Below are 20,669 nucleotides of genomic sequence, written 5' to 3'. Positions count from 1 at the left end.
GCTCAATACAGCAGCCATATTAAAAAATTATCTTTTAATTGGCCAGAAATTGTGGTGCGTCTATCTGGGGAAGCTGTATGGCCACTAGATGCAATCTCGTCGGAGATGTGAGGTCAACGACCGGGTCGAGCGAGTGGGATAGCACTACATGCACGAATGCAACAGATAGGATGCGCGTACGCACAGAAAAGGAATGAAAATTATTGTATTACTGTTTGTTATCCTTTTTTTATGTGTACGCGTGTGGGTGTGTGCGTCTAATCCTGAATCTTGATGCGTTTTGTTATTGTTTAGTTTGGTATACGCGTACTTTGTGATGCATATGGAATATCAAAAGAAGTTTATTCTTCATTGACGCTGTATACTAACAAAGTATACAACATACCTGTGCGTCTATGTGTCATTCAAAAGCCGAATTTTATGTCGTCGTTTTTGCCTCGCGTCTTTACAAACGACACACAATGTACAGGCGTTCCTAAAAAGGATTAGGCATCACTCGAAGATTAAACTCTCTCTTTTATTCTGATTCCCAACGTCGCGACACGTTCTTCTTTGTGGCTCAAAAAATGGTCAAACCTTTATTTGTCACGAAAGATTAATGATTTCAAAAAATGCAACGCTATTCATATTCGCTAAAATAACAACTGGCACAATACAATAATTCATTGATATCATAAATTAAAAAGTTGCAACTGTCATTGTTATCCGTCACCTGTCAGTTGCAAACGTCACTTTTCCCGCCATGCGATCGGCGCGTAATTCCCATGCAATAGTTGAGAGCAAAGCTAACTTACTCTCGCTCAACTCGATAATTTCTAATGATTATGCATCAACGGTACCTGCGCACTGCAGTCCACGAGCTCACGCAACGGACAATGTGCATTCAGCCATTATAATTTAAATAAAAAAAAAAAAACAGCTCACAATCGCATAAAATGCACTGTTTATTGCTTAAAATACACAAATAATGCCTTTCTCATCCTTTGAGGGTCAAACGCTGCTTTGTCGCTAAGTTGTCCCGTTTCAATAGGAGTAGGTTACCACGGAACAAAGGTGGTGACATCTCTAAGACGAAAGAATAGGGAGCGCCTAGTCCACCAAAGGTTATGCAAATGAGATTTAATTGAGTTTATAATGGCCAGAATGATGGATCGCCTTGGTCTAAATTAGGGTTGGAATAAGGCGCGAAAATTACAATGACTAAGCTTTTCTGTAACTTGTTTCTTATCAACAGAAAAGGTTAATCTAAAAATAATTGGCTCCTAGCCTTCGACGTAATTATAGAGTTGTTTCTATCGAACCATCCGGGAACCTTACTTCATTTTGATGCCAATGACATGGAATAACACTTCTCTATAGCTTAATAGTTATAGTAAACAGAACAGACGCAATTAGGTTATCTATAAAGCGAACAAACACATCAAACTTTATAGCTCACTAATAGTTTTACAAACAAAGAACAATGTTACGCTGTCCTGTCTAAAATTAAAATGTACCTTTACTAAAAATTGAACAATCCTTGCGGTAGGTCAGAATTTATGAGATACATACATACAGGAACACAGTAAACAACACGCGTTATTTAACGATATGCCGACAAAAGGTTTTTATAATGTACACAATCTTTTGTCTTAAAGTTCGTCCAGGCTATGTGGAATACGTTCCTGAAGCTTGTCCTTGAATCTTATAAGAAACTGATTAAAATAAAAATTATTAATATTTTTTAAAAATCTCTACACATACTTTTTCCCTTCTGTTCATCGCTAAAACGTGGTAAGTATTAAAGCAAACTCAAAATCATTCGTCTTTCACGGTCAAAATCTGTCGTGATTCACCCATTACTGTAAAAAACATTGAGGTTTTGTTTACATACAAACGTACTACGTATAGCAACAGATATGAATCCTAAAATTAGAATACATACATGTAAAACAATACAGTGTTATCGTGCTACAACTTTCGAGTGTCCGAGATTAGGCAGTTTATTGCAATAGTATTTATAAAACAAAGTCAAATAATGCCTACATTAAAACATTATCTAAATATTTTAATGAGGTGATTGATTCTCTTGTTTAACATAAAGTACTCAAAGATTAAGTCATCGACAAGATACCAAAACAAACATTAGTAATTCGTGCGAAATTTCACAACAATCTCGTAATAAATCATCTATATCAATTACTACAAATGCTCGTTGATTGCTAAATCAACATCACGCAGACACTCAGTCTAGATGCCTCACGCATTATTTACTACGCTATCAACTGATATACTATCAACTTGCGCAAGAGTCGCGCACGTAATTGGGGCAAGGGGTCAAAGACCAGCCCTTTGTGAAGACCCCTCGCACAATAGCGAACAATGTACAAAGACCATGTCTTATATTGTAATTCGACTTGAAAACATACAAAAAAGTCTCCGTCCTAATCTTCAGCTATAGAATTAGCGACCGCTTTGTTCACATGCCGATTTGAATTATGAATTTCGTTTAAATTTCGCCTCTTATGCTACAATGGCCTTTAGACTCACAAAGATATGCATTGTTGACGAATCCACGTGCATATCTGGGCCAAGTAATAAGTGCTATGCAAATTTTGTGAGCAAACTTTGATCTGAGGAAAAACGGTCGTTGCAATGCATCGCACCAAAATCGTTTTTGAATAAATAAAAGATAAACGATTTGACAAGACTAATGTTGATACAGATGCTTCGAATCTAATGGGCTTTTGTTGAGTGAAAAAGCAAATATGCATCGGTTATCAGGTTACGGAACGTTTGTTGCACAAAGTGGCGTTTGTTAAACTCGTGTTCCCTCTAGAAACAGGGCTGAACATTGAACATATTCTTATCATCTGCTTAGTATGCAATTTTTATGTAACTAGCACAGTCGTAACGTCTGCAATAGATAAGAAGTAAACAAGACATCTTTATATACAGGTACATAAATATAGAAAAACTAAACAGAGAAATTGAGAGCTTAACTCTCCTAGCAACAATTACTGAAGACAATTTGCAGTAAAAAAATGTGGGAATTATTACAAAACGTAAAGAATAGCAGCCCTGATTTACACGGATCATGTCGCGTCGTTGCGTACGCGCAGGTGAGCATGCGAACATATGCTAATAGAGTTTTGTTTGCTTCTTTGTCTAGAGAAATGTACGCGTTTTCTTAGAGGGAAAATTGTAGTGACAGTTTCAGTAAGCATAAGTATTTGTTACTTGTCTAGTATTGAACGTGCCAACAGTTTGTTTTAAAGTTGGTTACCTGGTATTTATTTTTAGTACAGTATTTTTATTAATTGTGGCTCAATCTTCACATTTTACGCTACCAGTAAAAGACCAAATTGTTTTATAGATTCCCATGTCTATTTTATTTCAAGAGTTTACAGAGCGAAGTACAAAACTCAATTGGGCGGGTTCCCCCAAAATTAAGCGAACGTTTTTCGAAAACAACCGGCGATTTGAATAAACAAAACACTGTCATTGAGAGCAGAATCGTTTCCCATACATTTGTATTTCAAAAATACGGCTATTCTAATTAAGTTTAAGTTCCTCCCCCCATATTGAGGGTTGAGAGATTTTTCGGTGATTTGACCCGTGTGAAACTCTACAGGTTACGGTCCGGTGACCCCCGATTTTGACTTTGTTTGAATTTATATTGTTTTTTGTTTTATATTACTGGAGCATGTCCGAGTGAACAGCCATATTGTTCTGATAGAACGTGCTGCTAATTTGTGGTTAAAATGATTACCGTTTGTTTATTTATTTACTTTAAAAAATCGAGATTGTTGTGTCGAATTTTCGTGTCAATATCGATCCCTAAAATATTATACTCAAACTCAAGAGAATTTAGCTTCCGTACAGTGAAAGAATTATTCAAATCGTTTCAACGGATCCGGAGTCTATTCAAACAAATAATCAAATCTTTATACGTATTAGTAAAGATAATTTCATAGTAAATTATCCAATGAGTTCGCAACCACTTTAAAATGTTGGTACACCTATTCGAAAGCGATAAGGTGATTAATGTTGTTTTACACAGTCGTTAGCGATAAGGCCAGCCTTGGATTCCACGCATTGTTATAATACTTCATTGTTATTGTAAGTAACTAAGTGCATTTGTTCTGCATCATATTTTACTTGATAACGTCGCGTTTGTGCGTACATTTTTACACAAAACACTGCAGAATAAACAGTCGACCGATATAGTTGGTCCGATGGTTAAAAAATGTTTTTTTAAGAATCAAATACACAATTTAATTTTTAAACTTAACTGTCACAATCAAAGTGAATTTAATCAAAGTTTCCAGTACGTCTAATATCGGACAAATATCTAGTCATTATTATGAGCGTACTACCATTAATTTCCATACTTTTCACAACGTCTGATCAGACTGCGGGTATAACCTGCAAACGTGCAATTATAAAATAACCCTTTCATTAAAATATAGGGGTCGAAAAATCGTTACAAAACGTCTAATATGTAAATTCAATAAAACAATAACGTACCCTTTAATTTTACTAAATTGTTGTCACTTATCGAGGCGTAATGACTCTCGCCATTATACAGTATCCATTGTTTTGATTGTCACAAGTGCATAGCTTGGTTTGTATGAATAAGCGTTAATGTATGCAAATCTAAACGAAACACCCGTTACGTATGGTGAAGCTGCGTGTGAGAACGTTTTGGTGCTAAATGTTTGAAAGAATGAACGGGAATTAATTATAATGAGTGTTTTGGGAGATTTTGAGAACAAAGACGAACAAATAGTTCTGTCGGTAAACTATGACTTTAACCATGAATGCTTATTTCAATGTAAATTACTTTAGTTCTGAGCACTAAATTATCAAAATCGAATGCAGAAACATTGTTTGCAGAATTCAGATTCTAACTACACAACACTTATTACTACACCACGGAATGCATAAAATAACAGCATTTAACAAATTCTTGTCACACAAAAAAAAAAAAACAAATTGCAAACAAACCCTCTAACAGTAAAAAATCCCTCCGATATCCCTAAAAAAACATACAATAAAATCACCACACACTACCCGAATAAATAATGTATTAAAAAATCCAGTTTGATCGGTCCAGTGCGGTACGAATCCAAAAATTTGCATAGATGTATGTCGATAAACTGGTAAGTTTGCTTCTCATGCAATGCACATTCCCACGGCGAATATGCATTATATTTTAATATCAGCAAGTCAATTATATCGGCCACTTGCATTTTGTGAGGGAAAACAAAAATTTGAACCTGTAAAATAGGTCCAATATGGATACAATGTATTTAAAAGATGGTAAATTAGGTTCATCGTCTTTTTTTCCCAACTACATATGTTGGGGTCGGCTTCCAGTCTAATCGGATGCAGCTGAGTACCAGTGTTTTACAAGGAGTGACTGGATATCTGAACTCCTCAACCCAGTTACCCGGGCCGGTGTAAGACTGGTTGTCAGACTTGCTGGCTTCTGACGTAACGTCTGCCAAAGATCGTCAATGATATTTCTACTAAGGTTGACAGTAAACTAGGTTCTTTAACCAATATTTATTTATATTTTCCTGGTTCAATATTTGGTAGTGTCTCATTAAAATGCACTGCATATTGTGTCAATCGCATGCACCGTTATGTATTACTGTGCAATCCACGTTCCTATTGCTTATTGGCCTACTCAAACCGTTCGTGACAAAATAATCACGATTTACTCAATTTGTTCACAACAAAAACTAACTTTGTCTTGCGAACAATAACATCTATTTTATTACCCAGTATCTGTTAGTTTGTCACCGTTTTATGCACTTTTATTATTTGTATTAACGCCAGCAAAAGCTATAAAATGTAACCGGCGTTTCTGGCATTTTGCATTGCCTTTCTCAAGACCTCCGTGACCCATATTCATAGTTTTCTTAGAACATAATTATTACGTTTGATCTGTCAATGCTTGACCAATCGTTTTTACGATGTGACCCGCCGGTCATTATAACACCTTTATAGCTAATGTCAAACGGCCACCCTTTCAATGTTTTACTTTCACACGTTTTAAAACTCGGAATTTGTCGATCCCGAACGACCGGTCAGCTCGTAAAAGCTCGTTAAGAAAAAATATATATTTACGCACCCAACTTCGTATAATAATGTCGTAAAAATTATATTTAATGTAAAATATAATATTTCGTGGTGCGTTCTTTTATTTCCATTTTAAATTTTTATCGACGGCTTAAAAAATATTTACGACCCCTATTCTCCACTTACGCGATCGTTTTAGTAGTATCGTTAAATGCGTTACAAATCATCCGCATTAATGACTCATGGTAATTAGAACATCGTGACGTTTTGAAAATTTGTGTTTGATTAGATTACTCGGTTTAAGAAAATAAAAAATGTAAAATAGATCACCGGGTCGGCTTGGGTGGTCCGTCGCGCCCCGACACACGATTGTATCAACTCACATTAATTTTTTTGTATCGTCCCGACTGCAACGTGACCAAAAACTAATAGAAACATTATATCCCTCACACATCGGCGGCTCACAATCGAGCAATAGCTAATAATCACGCAGTCTACACAGTCATGTCAAGCGACCATTGAACGGAAAGGTCCAACTTTCCATTCTAGTTAGAAACTCTAGCAGTTCAAGGAAACTAGTAATTCGAGTGCGTAACGCGAGACCGCAACCCAATAGGTCGAGTGAGAGCCTCGCTAATCCAGGCCAGATGTGCTCGGTCGCCACCCTGCCCCGGACTTCTAACCCACTACACCGATTATGACTGCCCAAAGTCTGTCATCTGCCAAATGACGCGCACTTTCAACCTCTTTGTTCCCAAAAACATGACGGAAGCCAAAAATGTTAATTCTTACCTCAGTGAACACAAACAGACACAACTTTTGTTTTATTAATTAGCCGACAAATTACCTTTTGTTTATTGTGTCTGGCCGAACGACCGTAACGTGGAACACGATCAACTTTCTAAATCACGAAATGTTAATTACATTAATTTACTTAACAATACGGCTATTACAGTTAGCAGAAACATCTAAATAGTGCGTTTAAAAAACGGGATTACACCGGTCCCGTCCCCAAATATGCACGATTTAACATGAAACGCGAATTCGTTATACACGTATGCTTATCTTGAGAAAATACACTGTTAACCTGTTGTGTGCATCTTATTATAGTGCTGGCCATTGTGCATTATACTCCACATATTCATGGGTAAACACACACCAGTCTTTGTGTCTATTGTTGGCGTAATACTTAGCAGCATCACCCCTCGGTAATCCCATCCTTTCTATGCATTGTCCCACACAATGCGAGATGCCGAGTCTGGTCCAGAGGTCACTCATCTTAGGGCGACCTTAGGTCATAGCTGACAATGCGAGGTATCGTGTTTACCTTTGTGCGACCGATGTTTAGGCTGCTCGAGTAGACGCGTACTTGTCTCTGATTGTTGTCCACAATAGGTCTCATCTCGGCACAAAGACACAGCACAATAGCTTTATTGTTCTTTTACGATATTTAGCTACCGTTCCAGCCGTTATGTGTCTTTATTGGAGGTATTATCGATCTCATTGTGTTACCGATTTATAGAGCGGCGTCTGTCATGTGAACATCTGAATATTAAACGTCCGTGAGAACCGTTTTTGGAGATCGTAACTGTCAGATTTAGATTTCGAAAACACGTCGTACTAAAAGATACTTGCATAAAGTAAAAGTCGTTTTATAACACGATTCGTAACACAGGAAGGCGAGTTGCATTTCATGAAAATAAATGGCGGGTTTTATCCAGGGCTTTTGTCTTACGCCGCGTGTTTCGGTAGCTGCGCCCTCGCAGGCGACCCACTATGATTTACGTTTATGTTCGCATAAAATCTGAGAATGCGGTTTGTGCATCCATTCCAGTGGCTGCAGCAAAAATAGTATTGGGAACTTCGAAACTTTTATTTGTTACTTTGAAAATATTGTTGAAACTCATCTCTGTTCACAATCTCACTGAGATGAAGGTGTTTATCTTATTTATTTTAAGACCAAATAAGTAACTTCTTAACCTTTTAAAAACATAGCACTGAAACGGAGTAAAAACTAAAGAGCTTTTTGCGATACACCGGGCACACTTATGGCACTTTAGGCCGACTTCCTTCGATAAAACAGTAAATGCATTTAAACTTCTCAAAACGGTGTTTGCAAAGATTATCAGAGATAATCGACAAGCGTATCCCAGTAGCGATGTTCTGTAAATGAGCGGTATCTGTCGATAGCTCGAGTGCTCGATAACGGCGGCTTTGATCGGCGGCGACGTGCGCATCCTTTGAACTCGCCGCCCCCGCGGGGCGCGCTTTATTAAACATTCATTAGGAGCCCCGCTTAACTCATACCTGCACAGTAGTCGGGATGAAGTTACTGCTTTCGAAACGACAAATAAATAAAATACACGTATTTTTTAAGCCGATGACGCTGTAAAGATTTTTTGATTAAGATCCCCTTTATTTAACTTGTGAGGGTCGAATCGTACATTCGAATGTTTTTTTCAAGCTAATCATTAATCTGAGTTTTATATTACTCTTTTATTTTTTTCAAGCCAAAATAACCTTCCAGAAATGGTTGTAAATATTATCAGTTTATCGTGAAAGGTGATGCAATTTGCATGTTTACAATATGATTGCACTCTTTATCTATCTCCTCGCTGCATCAACAAGCAATTTTTCCATTCTCTTAATGACTACTACCCAGATACACTGAACATATTAAACTAACATCAATTCCATTTCAAGTAATACAGGTGCACTCAAAGTACTTACATCCCTTCTCATACCATCAATCTTAGAAGTCACTATAATCCCGTGGCTCAATAATCAATACCTGTGCATCTAGAAAAAAGAAATCTCGACGTAATGACACAATATCGTCAGTAGAAGGCTGGTCCCTGCAATTTAGTCGTCTTACCCACGGAGTAAGGAAAGACTGGAGATGCCATATGCAGGTAGGTCAGGTCTTCTAGGTCAAATACATACGATGAGCAGGACTAAAACGAAGCAAACTAAAGCGTTCGGGCTCTTTAAGTCATTTTTGGTATTACAAAAAATTCTCGGGTCCAAAAAAGACGTAAGAGCGAAAATAGTAACATCTCTCGTACATCCGCGTTTGGGGGAGCTACTTTCTTAGGTGATTTTCCGTTTTGGCACCTCCGCTAGTTATTTTGTTCTCCATGGTCCTACCTAACAACACCTGGGCAAGTGACCACGGCTGGGCAAGTCATTGCTCCCGGGTAATCCACCCGTTCCCGATAGAATACGTTGCAAAAAACGTAATGGCCGCCAGGAGAAACTTCAATGAATCGCGAATTTATTTTACCCTTTTTATCGTACGTGTTATAAATAGTTAAAAAGTCATACTTTTTAAAGAAGAACTTACTTATTCAGAGATTGATATACAGTATGGTTGCCTAACGTGAAAGTTATGTGAATATCCGTATGTTTTTACAACTGTTTGCTTACAAGCAAACGTTCAATACGTTGACAGGCGGTAATTTGAAGTAGTTGGTAATTATGGAATGCATCAGAAATAATTATAGGTCTACTACCGGTATAACATCGGTAACAACTAGCTTTGTTCTAACGGGCGTTTATTCATCGTCAATTGTTAATTTTTATTGTGAAAAAGATAAAAGTTTAAACAATGTCCGAACTTCAGTTTTCCACAATGCATCTGGGGGTCGGATGAATAAATTTCAAAATGGTGGCAGTGCGATGACCCACGGCTGTGCACCAACGCCGCAAGTGTTTGCAATATTTGTCATGATTTATCTCATCATTTTACGCTTCGAGAGCACCACTGCGAATTCTCGTCTAAAATAATTACATACCCAGCGCGGTCATTAGTATTTTTAATGATCATGTTTTTTGTTGCAACTCTGATGGGTGATGAGTAAATGCTGACCTTAATGACAAATGCAATTTATATGAGTAAACTATCAACTAACAACGTATATCCTCGCGTTCTCTGTAAAGGTCAAACAAACATAATCTGACATAAGCCCTAAATAAACAATAATATACTTTCGTCAATTTGACTGGGAAAGCGGCGTTCTATCACACAAGTTTGTCAAACAAGCCGTCAAAATATTCCGACTGAAAAGGCTGTTTGAGGGCGGTCCGTCATTTCGTATTCAGACACCAGGACTGTTTGACAAACAAACAAACGGACGCACAAAGAATTTTTTATTGTCTGTTAATTTTAATCAAGTAGGTATCTTTTGTGACTTTTTGTAAAAAAAATACTTCAACAAAAAGTGTGAAAGCCAAGATAATGTTGAGTGAAGGAACCTATGTTATTAGAATTGAAGGAAATGAGCAATCTTATTCCAGCCTACAGCATACTATAAGCAATTCCTGGTGTATTTGCTTGAACTTATGTATAGTTTGCTATATAAATAATGTATGCGAAAAAGCAATGATTACAGGCTGACGCAACACGTGCAATTTTCCCTGCGACTAGAGCGCAGTCTACTATTCCTGTGGGTACGAATTGGACACGCAACAATGGTATTTTGCTCACTTCGCTTACTTTCACAAGCGCGTAGCTCGCCCACTGACGATTTCTAATGTACGAGTTGGACCAGGTCGAAACAGCAAATATGTATGTCTAAAATACAAAATATTTGGTAATCGATTGCGAAAAATTGAAATGAATAAGCCAAAATGACTTAAAATTTTTTGAAGTCTTAAGATACAATGAAAATCCGTCTTATGATACATTGCCTTGTCAGTAAACAGTTTTTTCCCGTCATAATTTATTCAAGCAGTAATCAGCTCGTCATTAATCTAACGTTATCATTACGGTCGTCAATAAACTTGCGCTTCACCGCTATTTTCTATGAAAACGCGACGTTTTGTCATTTCACTGCTAAGTTTCACACGTCATCCAATTAAGACACATTGATTTTAACTACAAGGAAATTTCAACTCTATTTCTATAGATATAAGGGTGAAGAAACTTCGCGACTTAGTGCTAAACCACTGTTAACATAACAAGCTTGCATGTTGGTATTACAATGCACATATTTTGAAAACAATATGCACGCAAGTAAATTGTTTAACAAACACTTTCAAAAGATACATCTCTGTACACATTTCATTTGCTAGTCTTCAATTGCTCCTAATCTGTAGAAATGGGCTTCAAATTATTCTTTACTAGCCCTTTTCCCGCGGTTTCACCCGCATCTTGTGGAAACTACTTGTGGGATAAAATACAGCCTATGTGAGTCGGGAAGGGTGTAGCTTACCAACAGTAAAAGAATTTTTCAAATCAGTGCAATAGTTTCGGAGTCATAAACAAAAAAAATCTTCATTATTATATTACTACAGATTTCATTTTCTAGACTGTTTCAATTCCAATTGTGAATTAGCGGCAAATTATTGTTCGTAAACGGTCAATAGGCCGATTGTCTAAATAACCAATGTTTTCACAGAGACGGACAAAAACTTCCTAGTTCCTAGAACCTTCCTAATTCTTAGAACTACCAACGTGTAGATACGACATCCTGTTTGATAGATCGAATCAGGATAATTGCAATGTACGGACGAGATACAGACCAATCTAGTGTTTGTTGCAGGCATTTCCAGTGGAATAACTTCTACAATAATACCTATTCAGTATTTCATGAACTAGTTTTTGTTATTCGTATGTTTCGTGCGAAAATTGGTCTTCCTTTGCCGGTCAAAAATACAGTCACCTTAGAACAGTCATAAAATTCTTTACACCTTAATCATGACGATACAAAAATTGCGTCACATTTCTAAAGTAAACATACTATACGGTTTATTTCAAAAGGAGTCATAATTGACTTTATCATCAGCCACTTTAACAATACTTAAGTACTTAACTCAATAAATGAAAGGTAGAATTGTCCTATTTCTTTTTCAGTCGTACATAAAAGTAGGGTACCCAATTAACCTGCAAACGCTTATGACTAATGTACATGAGTAACCGACAAACTCGTTTCCTGCGTACACTACATTGCAAAATAAACGTGACACTTTTGATGAACATTTCTGTTGCCCAATATCCCTTCTGCAATTACCAATGTAACTTATCTTGCCTTATTTTTGAAATCAAGTACCATAATAGCAAAAATGTATTTAGAAGTAAAGATTTGTGTAAATTCATTAAACGTTTAGAGTTGAATAAATTAAACTTTTGCAAAATAAGTTCGCAATCAGCGGCCATTAATGTTATATTAATTCACACACAATTATGTACTTAGGTCTCAGCATTTAATTAAAGAGCTGTTTAATTACCACTTTCAAAGCCTGCAGCAAAATATGCAGACTTTAACGTTTCAGTATTATTTTTCCTATTTTCATAGTTATCAGATGCAGAAATCTTATCAGTTTCAAAAGGAAAACGGGTTAAGTGTTTGCCGTAAACAATGTTTTAGCACTTAACATTATAGTGTTAAAAGTCAATATTTGACTGGAGTTACAAAAATACTTTTTGAGGTTACTTTTGAAAGGAGACTAATTTCTCAAGACTGCTTAAGCCTATAGGGGTGGTTAAAAAAACTAACAATATGCAATAAAAGAGGATAAATCAGATAATATAAGACAAGTGTAAGAAGTTAGATACAATGCTACCTGGTCGTGTCACTTATTTGTTTAGGAGTTGGCTCAAAACCAGTAGCCACAATCGTATACAGATATATATATTGAGGGTCCGTTTTTGTTGCCTTTTTTGTGGCCCGTCCAGTGTAATAGAACCGCCTAGGGCTGTGCTTACAATCTTCAATATCGATAAAATCAAAACACGGCAATAAGGATTTATTACGGTTTGATAGATACCAATCATTTAATTTGGAATTTGTAAGTCTGGAAGGCATCCAATCTTTTTATTTTTTGAGTAGTCTCAATGTTTGAATTATGCATTTCAGATTTTGAGCTACCGATCGTATTGTTTTTTAATTTTATTTAAAAAAAATAAAACAAAAAATCGACATTCAAAAATATTTTTTTCGATTGCATACATAATTACAAAAACGCGTCGTATGCGCAACGAGGTACGCCATTTTGACATCGAATCGCCTTTCACTTGGCCTAGATATTTTGGAACTGGTTCGTAATCACAATGCAAACTCGCTGGCTCCCGACAAACCACTCGCCATTGCTGTAACAATGTATTTCCTGTGCAGCTGTGAAAAATCTAATGAAACCATACCAGTTTTCGAGTTCAACAACCCTAAACACATTTTATTTGAACATTTTTATACATCTCGCTTCAATTCAGCATTACCTCAAACGGGTTTCAAGTAATAAAAAATAAATATTAAAAGCTAGGAATAAAATATCGCCTATTTGCTATCACATCAATTTATCACTAACATATCATATAAAAATATTGACCAAGATTACTACAAGAAGTCTAATCAACAACCCTAAGGCGTAAATGAATAAAATAAGATGGCGGGAGCGTGCTGGCGCGCCAACCTGTTCTGAGCGGGACGCGCGGCCCACGCCTGACAAATCGGCGCGCGGCGTATACCGATTACACCACGAACATGTCCGATCAAGTCCAGACTTGTTCCCCATAACGTCACCAAGAGGAAAATCACAAGTTAGCGCTTCTAGGAAATTGACTCAAAAGGTTCACTGGAAGCTCTGATGTAACAAAAAGTAAGTCTCCATTCTTCAACCCGTTTTCGATACGGAAACGCTACCGTGGGCGTTCGTTACTTTGCATAATTTCGCTGACATCGAATGCCACGAAAAGAAATACGGTTTGTTACTTTTGCTGAATTACACAAAACTCTATTTCAGATTTTTCAACGCAATTTATGTGTCGTTTCCACAACGCGTAGGCACCGTCTATCGTTGCGTCTGGATCACGTAAGATTACGCTCACTATCATAGTATTTACCTCACTATCCCCACAAAAAGACGAAAGCAAGTGAACAAGCCACGTCCCTGTAATTACGAGTTCGCGGACAAAGGAGGTTGGTTCTCGAGTCCTTTTCTCTGACTGTAATGACTGAAACGTTCTCTCGACGCCGGGATCGTGACCGAAGGCCCCTCTCGTCATTCTCACGACCGGGGAACATTTGGACAACATTTGTGTAGCAGTAATACTCTCCTTTGTGGCACGTTCTCCAACAATAAACATAATAACGCAGTTTAAATTTCGCCAGATGCAATTTTTGGAGATTTCGGTAATGGCGGTGAACCGAATGCAAATTGAGTGTATGCGTTTTATAATTGTGTGCATCACAAAGACACTCGCTCAATTACTTATTCCTGTCGTGTGTCGGGCTTCCTGTGCCGTCAAAGGGTAGTGACAACCCCGACAACGTGAGCAACATCACTGTAAAAAGCTAATTTGACGCATCTCAGGAAGGATCGCATTTTTTTCTCACTTTCCAATTTCGTGCTTGTGTTTTTATTCCCATGCGATCAGAGATTCTAGTGGTGTTGGCAGACGGATGCAAGCCCGGCCGCTGCGGCCTTCGATGCACGTGGAATGCATTAGTGGCTGTTGCTAGCCCGGACAAACTTGGCACACTTACAATAAGCAAATATGCATCTCCTTAGCAACGACACATTATCGGTATCAGTAAACGAGATTTGAAACATCAAGCGCTTCATTTAACGGCTTTACAAATATGCAAATTGGCAGTTCTACTAACACACTGAATACTTAATGACTACCTGCGATGCCAGTTACTTGGAATTGCGTCAAATTGCTTGTGTATGTTATGATTCGTATTTGCGCGGTAAACACGTAAATTATAGCCGCATTGAAAGAGGTAGAGCTTGTGCGCCCGCGCCGATATTTAGGTCGACCAAAATAACCTCAGCACTTGGACGCCGGTTAAAACTACAGCTCAAACGCAGCTTCGTTGTATTCGATTATAAAACCAAATATCTTCGTATAAAACTTGTTTATTTCAGAGTTCTAAAACTCGTTAGAATCACGCACAAATTTTATCAATTATAGTGGCCTTATCAATTCAAGGTTAAAAATAATAACTTCATGGATTACGTTGAACACACGCATTATTTTAATGAGTTATCAAACCTAACGCAGCGTTCCACAGTTAGCTAGTGTACGATAAAAGATTGATAATGCCTGCGATAACCGTGTGAGTTGTTTGTGGCGGGCCTGCGCGCGCGCACGCCTTCCAAGGCCATTTTGTTTACGCATACGCCCGCATGTTTACGCGTGCCCAATATAATACACGACCAGCACACATAGGTCACACTAGCAAACACACTTACACTACACAAATCACATCGCGAATTAGTCAGGTTATATCAAGATGAAAATGGCGCGAAACGCTCCATTGAGCGTTTGGCGGGAAACCGTTGCGTAACCACGTGAAAGTATTTTCTCGTTGTATCGAGTGCAGTGCATAACAATGTATTTTTAATTTGTTATTTTTAACATAGTGACACGGTCGCCTAAATAACATCTATCTATTTAAGATCTTCCAGGCTATAAAAACACGCGTGTTATCAATCTTGATAGTGTAGTGCAAATAAACGCAAACGCAGGTATTTTACATAACAAATGACTGCTAATCAGGCTGATAAGCAGCCAGTTACGTAAACAAAGGAGTATAGGTTATACTACATTGTTATGATGAACATAACCTATAAATCCACGTGCTGGTGAATTTGGCGGGAACGTCGGGCGGCCACCAGTCGACCTTGGCTCCATGACGTCAGTGACATAGTTCCCGCCTGCACACCGAGCCTTTTTTACCATGATTCAGACAAATTTTATTATTACAAGAAACTTCGAACGTTGTAACGTCGACTTTATTTGTTGAAGCGAGTCTAGACCTCACCTTGACCTTTCACCTTGAATTTATTAATACGTTGCGTAGAAACGACTTTACATACATGCATATATTATTGTACACGTTACGTTACAAACTTAGTTAATTTTCACTATGCTGTATTGATTATAATGGAATTTGTAGTGATTTTTTAACTTTTTTGTCAGACAACTGATAAAAGTAATTTCTGTGTTCATTTTACTACCAACTCTTGAAGATAACCTTTGACATTCATTTATTTTTAAGTCTTGAGAACCAGTTCAAAATAATACTCTTGAACCAATTAAAATTCTTAAGATTCAAAAGCTGTATTTTACAACAAAATTCTTCAAGTGACGATTTCCAAAATGTATGTGATGAAAGCCTGAAAAGTTGATTCACATCGTAAATCTATTTTTTGCTTGATTTAGCATAATAAAAGTACCCCTATACATCAGGAACACCTGAAATCACCTCTAAATCAAAATAAGAATAACAATAAAAATTCTTTGCACACTGACTCACTGAAGACCCTTTAGGAACATGTTTACTTGTCAAGAATAAACATAAAACTCAATATTTCGAAGACACAAAATTTAAAAACTAATTGAAGATTGTTGAGAGCAAGATCACAAGGATAAAACACAATTCATCGGAGCAAGTTTCTTTCGACCTTGATGCCAACGGTTACCGAGGCGTTTTTTGTACGTTCCAATAATTTAGACTCTCATAGCGTACGATCGTTCCCGACTACTGTTTGCACCCGTTTCTTCTGCAATCCAATTAACTTTTAAGTTTTTTTCTTCTATATTTTGCAGACATTATCTCCTCAATTCTTTGAATTCATCTCTATTTCGCCAATTATTAAATTACTAAGTTTTGTTTTAAGCGGTTTGCTATAAAAAGGCGCTTTTTTGTTCCGTATTTGGTTTACAAATTAAAGTGTTCGTTTAGCAATTCATTCTATTGTTATTTAAGCTACGAAGTTCTGCGCTATCGTTTAATCTTCTTATTGAATCTGTACTATAGCGTGCCTATCATTGGAATCATCTTCACGCTCCAAATATCTCTATATTTTGTTAACGAGCAATAATTTCGTATTCACCCAGATTTATAGATGTGATAATAAAAATATCTACGGGCTATATGGGCAACCTTCCAGTAACTCACGAACCATGCATTGTAACTCAGATTAAACAGTAGTAAAAAGATCGTAAAATTTTATAGTTATTAAGGCCATATTTTTTCAAAATTAGAAATGGTCACAAAGGACGTCGCCGCCCTAAGATTTGTTTAGAAAAAAGGATTCCGTCGCTTTAAGTACTCTAAAACTACTTTTTTACAATCCGCTCCTCATGGATGAAGTCGTAAAATATGGCGAGGTCCCGTAGGACACTGCATCCGGGGCTCCGGGGCTGTGGGGCTCCGGGCGTCTTAACGAACCTTTCAGTTTGACGATCGTAAAATTTTTCCCAATCGACAATGGTGCCGGCCACGCCCTCTGTAATAATGTTTTACGACTGATTTTATGCATCGTAGCGGCTGCGTACGTCACCCTTCTCAGAGAAATGTTAACAAGAGTCGTAAAACGCTTTCACCTTGCATTTTATCGCGACGTGGTCGACACTGTAAGTCAATAACCGATGTATGAACACAACGCAAACCAAATTCATTTAAATTGAATTTTTATTGTCGAATCGGAGACCGTCTGGGACTTTTAAGAGCAATGAATCAGGATTGCCATTGTTATGGCTATGCTGCTCATAATTTCACGGTACATAAAACATAAACTAATTTTACGTTTGCTGTCTTTCCAGATTTCCTGAAGCCTCGCAAGCGGTTATCAGCCAGCGGCAAGAAGTCCCCCGCGTCTCCCAAGTGCGGGCACGGCGCGCACATCCGCCCGCCGAAGGTTGCGAGGCTTGCGCCCGCGCACAAGCGCACCAGCTAGGCCACACTGCTGACAACACAAAATTGAACAACCGCTTCGGCAGCTATGCAGATGTGGGGACAGCTCCCGACACGCGAGGATCTCAGGGCAGACGTGACTCCTCACGATCCCCAGTGTGAATATCTGGTACCAAGGACTTGACTGACCTAAACGCCTACCGAACCGTCTATAAAACTGTTCAATTTTGCAACACTGGTTGTCATACTGTGCATATTTTTGTTTTATTAATTTATTGTAATACCGTTTCCAAATTACTAATAATGTTAAGTAATGAGTAAGTTAGCGTAAGGAATATCTTTAGTTCAACAATTAATATATCATACGATATGTCACTGAACATCACAGCACAAGTTTTGCTCAATGCTTCCGCAAATGCAGATTTTATATCGTTCCGATTACATCCCATACTTTTATGAAATTTAAGTTTTCCAAATGAGTTCATTTGACTCTTTTTCAAGTAATTCAGAGAGCCTCATTCAATATAATATCCGTATCTTTAAAAAACATTGCAAAATCATGCAACCGTCTTTTCATAGCGAGCTATAATAATTGCTTTAATAATGGTGTTCAAGAAAGTGAAATCTAAGACGAGTGTGGCGATGTAACGGCGCTCACGACCTTACCACAGACATTCACAAAACTTGACAATACCGTGACAATTCGATATAAGTTATGATTATATTATATGAATTATGATCTCTTTGAATTAAGTTATTTTTAGACGAAGCTTCGGTTAATTATAAGAATATTTACAATTCGACGTAATTCTAAGTTTACGCAGTCACAATGGCAATGTCTCGCAAATGCTAAGACGCACCAATGGAAATCAAATTTTCTTTGCGTCGGAGTATTTTTGACGCATTCTCTTCATAAGATCACTTTCTGTGGTTCCACCGCTGTCCGCGGGAAACTTGCGAAAGTTTTCACAAACAGATAGAAGTATAAACAACACAAATACTCAATAATAAAAGACATTGTTACCTTACAAGTAACAGTTTTTGCAATTTTAAAGTTTAAGTAGTACAATACAGTTGAGTTTGAGTATTTGTGTTCACAGTAATAACTACTCGTATTGCAAATTAGGATATTTGTTTTGTTGTTGTATTTTAATGGTTTATAATATAATTATATTGATGATTGTTTTTTTTTTTCGAAATATTGGTATTCTAAATTTTGTTCACAGTTAGTAACAGTTCGGATATATCAAACCGTGGCCCTTTGTGAAAGTACAAATTTTCTCATCAGGTTTAGGTCGAGGGCTCACGGTCGCAGCAAAAAGACATGCATACCATTCATCATCATCATACCCATTCTATGTTTAATATTGTAACATTTATGCTTAGTTTCGAATATACCATACATCTTGTATGTTTATTTTTTCCATACAACGACAGTTGTAAAGCGTTTATAAAGCTAACCAAAGCCGTTGTTATGTTCGCGACGATTCACACAAATGAAATTAAGTAAATGAACTTTTATGACTTGACAGAGAAATAATGAATAATTTTATATTGTTGTAAAGGTGTATTGTGACTACAGATGTAGTTTATTGCCTGTTTCAAATTGACGTTCGTAATTTATGAATTTTTGTGTTTGATTGTGGTCTCTAGAACTGACGTAGCTTTGAGTAACTCTATTAAGTTAATGGAATAACAAACTAAGATGATATTGTAGCTTTAGCTATAACAGTTTGTTGTATAGAGTACGTTGACACTATAATAGGTGATTCTCAAAGAGCCTTTAGTTTGTGAGACTACATGAGATATGGTATAATTATGTTGTTCGATTCGGACGAGATTGTGCCTGCTGGGCCACGACTGTCTGCAATATATAGAAGTTAAGTGTCCTCTATATGTTTTACACAACAAATATACACTTGAGATCTCCTCAAACATTATTACAACGCATGTGTACATAAAGCAATAATGCAATATTATCAATATCAGCTTCTGTTTGCTCAGCAATTCTATTATTATACAATTTATGCAATACATACAATAATAATTACAACATCACAACAATTTACACAGTTCACGCTAATTGTCTGCATAGTAAACAAAACATTTGGAGGACATTTACGATAATAATTTTTAATATTTTTTTTCTCTTTAACACCTGTGATGTATTAAATATGATCTCGAAACATAATTTTACTACCTTCATATTTAATTATTTTAATAGAGTTAGTTCCGATGCCTGAGGTGGAAGGAAAGCCTTGTATCCCTGGAGTGTACTGAGAGATAATTTAATACATCAGCTGATTAGCGAGTAGCGTGACGCAACGTGAACATGTCGGACGAGAGGTTATTGTAAATGTGCGTTCCCGATGCACTGTACATAACGTGCACTTAGTATGTATTTATTAACGGCGGAACGTATTCGTAGGTTTAAAGGAAATTATAGGGATACTACAAATATTTAACGTAATATATTACTACGATTAATTATTTTATTGGAAAGTTGAGAGGCAAATTATTAATTATGTGCCAAATATTCCACTCTTGTGTATAAATGTTGTTTGGTTTGTGAGCACGGAATGTTATGTGGTGGTCGATAAATAAATTCATGTGCACTCAGCAATTTACAATTACTTAGGTGCTATCCTGTAAAGTTACGAACTATATTTTGAGAGGCACCAACCGAATTTCTTGTTCCTTTGATGCCATTCAAAGTTAATGACTTTAGGGTGCAAAGTGCATTGAAGCAATAATCTGTATCTCGCAAATTGTTTTTGTATGAATATAAATTTATTTATCGTTCTCGATGACACATTGTTGATCACAACACAATGCATGCATTTCTTGAAACAAATGTAAATATCAAACAGAAAACAATTGATAATTTTTATACTATGTGAACTCTTAGACATTGTGTATTGTAAATTAAGTTGAAAAAAAGCTTCTTTCGCTCTA

The 20,669-nt window shown here is 36.9% G+C and overlaps 1 protein-coding gene across 3 annotated transcripts in view; it reads left to right on the top strand.

The window, feature by feature from the left end:
* The window catches only part of LOC124635650 (cyclin-dependent kinase inhibitor 1-like), a 42,512-nt gene extending 21,843 nt beyond the window's left edge, over nt 1–20,669 (top strand). For all 3 annotated transcript variants that reach the window (XM_047171584.1, XM_047171586.1, XM_047171585.1), the window contains one exon: nt 17,624–20,669. In XM_047171584.1, the coding sequence (XP_047027540.1) occupies nt 17,624–17,757 (134 nt within the window). In that variant the 3' untranslated portion in view covers nt 17,758–20,669. The remainder of the gene's footprint in view (nt 1–17,623) is intronic.

The sequence above is a fragment of the Helicoverpa zea genome, chromosome 13 (assembly GCF_022581195.2).
Source record: "Helicoverpa zea isolate HzStark_Cry1AcR chromosome 13, ilHelZeax1.1, whole genome shotgun sequence".
NCBI lineage: Eukaryota > Metazoa > Arthropoda > Insecta > Lepidoptera > Noctuidae > Helicoverpa > Helicoverpa zea.
The sequence above is the reverse complement of the archived record's forward strand: the minus strand, read 5'-3'. Positions and strand labels throughout refer to the sequence as shown.